Consider the following 4,623-nt stretch of genomic DNA (forward strand, 5'->3'; position numbering starts at 1 on the left):
TGGGGTGGGATGGGTGGGGTGGGGTGGATAGGATGGGATGGATGGGATGGATGGGATGGAGAGAACAGGAATGGGACGGGATAGGATGGGATGGGGTGGGATGGAGAGGGTGGGATGGGATGGGATGGGGTGGGATGGAGAGGGTGGGATGGGATGGGATGGGGTGGGATGGAGAGGGTGGGATGGGATGGGATGGAGAGGGTGGGATGGGATGGGATGGGATGGGATGGGATGGGATGGAGAGGGTGGGAGAAGCCCCCACAGTGGCAGTGGGGCCACCAACCCCTCCCTCACGCCCATCCCATGGGATGTGGGGGAGCAGATCCTCCTCCGGGATGATTTTTGGGAACACCTCGAGCTCACCTGGATGACGAAGGGCTCGGGTTGGCTCTGCAGCTCCTCATCCTCACAGACCTTCACCGGCCCCCCCCGGGTGATGCTGCCCCCCAAAAACACCTGCGGGGGCACAGGATTCCCAAGGAAAGGATCAGTGGATTCCCAAGGAAAGGATCATTGGATTCCCGAGGAAAGGCGGGAATCATCCCATCCCATCCCATTCCAGAGGGAAATGTCTTCCCATCCCATCCCATCCCATCCCATTGGGAAATGTCCTCCTATCCCATCCCATCCCATCCCATCCCAAAGGGAAACATCCTCTTCATCCCATCCCATCCCATCCTCTTCATCCCACCCCACTGCAGGGACTGGGATTGGGACTGGGATTGGGAGCAGGATTGGGATCAGCATCCCCTGACCCATTCCACGAGTCCTTTTCCCATCTCCCTGAATCCCAGGTAGGATTTTTTCCCTCCCCGAATTCCCGGCAGGATTTTTTCCCGGGATTTGCCCTCACCTGCCCCACGAGCCGTGGCCGGCGGGTGTTGGACACGTCGTACATCCGCACGTCCCCGTGGAGCCAGTTGCTGAGGAACAGGAACCGGTCGTCCAAGGAGATCAGGATGTCCGTGATGAACCCTTTGGAAAAGGGAACACGGGGCTGGATTTGGGATCGGGATCATCCCGGGAAGGGAACACACCCAAACACCCACAGGGAGATCAGGATGTCGGTGATGAAACCTTTGGGAAGGGAACACGGGGCTGGATTTGGGATTGGGAACATCCAGGGAGATCAGGATGCAGGTGATGAATCCTTTGGAAAAGGGATTATTGAGCTGGATTTGGGATCGGGAACATCCCGGGAAGGGAACACACCCAAACACCCACAGGGAGATCAGGATGTAGGTGATGAACCCTTTGGAAAAGGGGTCACGGGGCTGGATTTGGGATCAGGAACATCCAGGGGTATCAGGATGTCCGTGATGAACCCTTTGGAAAAGGGGACACGGGGCTGGATTTGGGATCGGGATCATCCCGGGAAGGGAACACACCCACACCCACAGGGAGATCAGGATGTCAGTGATGAACCCTTTGGGAAGGGAATATTGAGCTGGATTTGGGATCGGGAACATCCAGGGATATCAGGATGTCAGTGATGAACCCTTTGGGAAGGGAATATTGAGCTGGATTTGGGATCGGGAACATCCCGGGAAGGGAACACACCCAAACACCCACAGGGATATCAGGATGTCGGTGATGAACCCTTTGGAAAAGGGGACACGGGCTGGACTTGGGATCGGGAACATCCTGGGAAGGGAACACACCCAAACACCCACAGGGAGATCAGGATGTAGGTGATGAACCCTTTGGAAAAGGGGTCACGGGGCTGGATTTGGGATCGGGAACATCCAGGGGTATCAGGATGTCCGTGATGAACCCTTTAGAAAAGGGGACACGGGGCTGGATTTGGGATCGGGATCATCCCGGGAAGGGAACACACCCACACCCACAGGGAGATCAGGATGTCCGTGATGAAACCTTTGGGAAGGGAATATTGAGCTGGATTTGGGATCGGGAACATCCAGGGATATCAGGATGTCAGTGATGAACCCTTTGGGAAGGGAATATTGAGCTGGATTTGGGATTGGGAACATCCCGGGAAGGGAACACACCCAAACACCCACAGGGAGATCAGGATGTCTGTGATGAAACCTTTGGGAAGTGAATATGGGGCTGGATTTGGGATCGGGAACATCCAGGGATATCAGGATGTCGGTGATGAACCCTTTGGGAAGGGAATATTGAGCTGGATTTGGGATCGGGAACATCCAGGGATATCAGGATGTCCGTGATGAACCCTTTGGGAAGGGAATATTGGGGCTGGACTTGGGATCGGGATCATCCTGGGAAGGGAACACACCCAAACACCCACAGGGAGATCAGGATGTCCATGATGAACCCTTTGGAAATGGGAACACGGGACTGGATTTGGGATCGGGATCATCCCGGGAAGGGAACACACCCACACCCACAGGGAGATCAGGATGCAGGTGATGAACCCTTTGGAAAAGGGGACACGGGGCTGGATTTGGGATCGGGAACATCCCGGGAACACCTTGGGAATACCCAAACCCCGACACCGACCTGGCATCTCCGGGAGCAGCCACCCCTCCACCTTCTTGGGGGGCACCTGGATCACCTTCTCGGCTGCCCAACGGCCCTCCTGGGGACACAGGGACCCCAAAAAGGGGGATCAGGGTTGGGATGAGACCCCCCCAAAATTCCCGTCCCTCGGGAGCAGCTCCGGAGCCGTGGGGAAGGGGAAGGGGGGATCAGGAACACGGGGGGCAAAAAGGGTGGTTGGGTTTTCCAGCTGGTTTGGGGTGTAGGGTGAGGGATTTGGGGTGTAGGATGATGTGCCTGGGTCCTGAGGAAGTGGTGGATGACCCTGCTGGGATTTGGGATGTAGGATTCAGGATTTGGGATGCAGGATTTGGGATGTCTTGAAGAAGTGGTGGATGGCCCTGCTGGGGTGTGGGCTGTGGGATTTGGGATTTAGGGTGTAGGATTTGGGATTTGGGATGTAGGATGAGGGATTTGGGATGTAGGATGATGTGCCTGTGTCCTGAAGATGGTCCTGCTGGGATGTGGGATGTGGGATGAGGGGTTTGGGATGCAGGCTGTGGGATTTGGGGTGTAGGATTTGGGATTTGGGATGCAGGATGTGGGATTTGGGATGTAGGATTCAGGATTTGGGGTGTAGAATTCAGCATTTGGGATGCACCTCTGTCTTATAGAAGCGGTGGATGGCCCTGCTGGGATTTGGGATGCAGGATGAGGGATTTGGGATGCAGGATTTGGGATGTACCTCTATCTTATAGAATCGATGGATGGCACTGCTGGGATTTGGGATGTAGGATTCGGGATTTGGGCTGTAGGATGTGAGATTTGGGCTGTAGGATGTAGGATTTGGGATGTAGGATTCGGGATTTGGGGTGTAGGATGTGGGATTTGGGCTGTAGGATGTGGGATTTGGGATGTAGGATGAGGGATTTGGGCTGTAGGATGTGGGATTTGGGATGTAGGATGAGGGATTTGGGATGTAGGATGATGTGCCTCTGTCTTGAAGAAGTGGTGGATGGCCCTGCTGGGATTTGGGCTGTAGGATTCAGGATTTGGGGTGCAGGATTTGGGATTTGGGATTAGGGATGCAGGATGTGGGATTTGGGATGTAGGATTTGGGATTTGGGGTGTAGGATTCGGGATTTGGGGTATAGGATGAGGGATTTGGGATGCAGGGTGCGGGATTTGGGCTCTAGGATGTAGGATTCAGGATTTGGGCTGTAGGATGTAGGATTCGGGATTTGGGCTGTAGGATGTAGGATTCGGGATTTGGGATGCAGGATTTGGGATTTGGGATGCAGGATTTGGGATTTGGGCTGTAGGATGATGCACCTCTGTCTTATAGAACCGGTGGATGGCACTGCTGGGATTCGGGATTCGGGATTTGGGGTGTAGGATTTGGGATGTAGGATTCGGGATTTGGGCTGTAGGATGTGGGATTTGGGATGTGGAATTTGGGATTTGGGATTCAGGATTTGGGCTGTACCTCTGTCTTGTAGAACCTGTGGATGGCACTGCTCAGGGTGCAGCCCACGAACCCCTCGGCAGCATTGGGGTCGTGCAGGAAGCGAATCTCCAGCGGGGCCGAGTCCTCCCCTACATCGATGGCCTGGACGTACCTGTGGGAGCTCCAGTCCCACACGTTGAGCCGGCGCCCGTAACGCCCTTGGGATCGGGAATCCCATCAGCAGGAAAAGGGCTCAGCCCCGGGATTCACCCCCGGGAATTCCCAAATCCCAGCGGCGCCAACCCCGGGGGGGGTTTTGGGGGATTTGGGGGATTTTGGGGGATTTTGGCGGATTTGGGGTCACCTTTTTTGAGGTCGCAGGGGTCGAAGCCGTACCCCACTCTCCCGGGGGGGGGGATTTGGGAGATTTTGGGGGATTTGGGGGGTTTTGGGGGATTTGGGGTCACCTTTTTTGAGGTCGCGGGGGTCGAAGCCGTAGCCCAGGCACTTGGGGACCCCCCACTCGGTGCTGATGAGGACGTTGTGCCGGGGTTGGTACCAGAAGTCGTAGCCCATGGGGGGGGTCTCGGGGCCCCTCTCCCAGTTCCCCTTCACCTCGAAGGTCTCGGCGTCCAGCAGGATGAACCCACCTGGGGCACCACCCAGGGGTTGATCCTGGGGCCCACAAACCCAGTTTCCCACCCCCTGAGCCCCCA

The 4,623-nt window shown here is 56.1% G+C and overlaps 1 protein-coding gene across 1 annotated transcript in view; it reads right to left on the minus strand.

Annotated features, from left to right (window-relative positions):
- LOC113962513 (methanethiol oxidase-like) overlaps positions 1–4,557 on the minus strand; it is a gene marked incomplete at both ends in the record, with an annotated part of 4,844 nt that extends 287 nt beyond the window's left edge. The window contains 5 exons of the mRNA XM_027673266.1: positions 364–456; positions 854–975; positions 2,482–2,560; positions 3,947–4,125; positions 4,375–4,557. Of these exons, the coding sequence (XP_027529067.1) occupies positions 364–456; positions 854–975; positions 2,482–2,560; positions 3,947–4,125; positions 4,375–4,557 (656 nt within the window). The remainder of the gene's footprint in view (positions 1–363; positions 457–853; positions 976–2,481; positions 2,561–3,946; positions 4,126–4,374) is intronic.
- Between the last annotated feature and the right edge of the window lie 66 nt (positions 4,558–4,623).

Source organism: Neopelma chrysocephalum, unplaced genomic scaffold (assembly GCF_003984885.1).
Source record: "Neopelma chrysocephalum unplaced genomic scaffold, ASM398488v2 Primary Assembly neopelma1_182139, whole genome shotgun sequence".
Classification (NCBI taxonomy): Eukaryota; Metazoa; Chordata; class Aves; order Passeriformes; family Pipridae; genus Neopelma; species Neopelma chrysocephalum.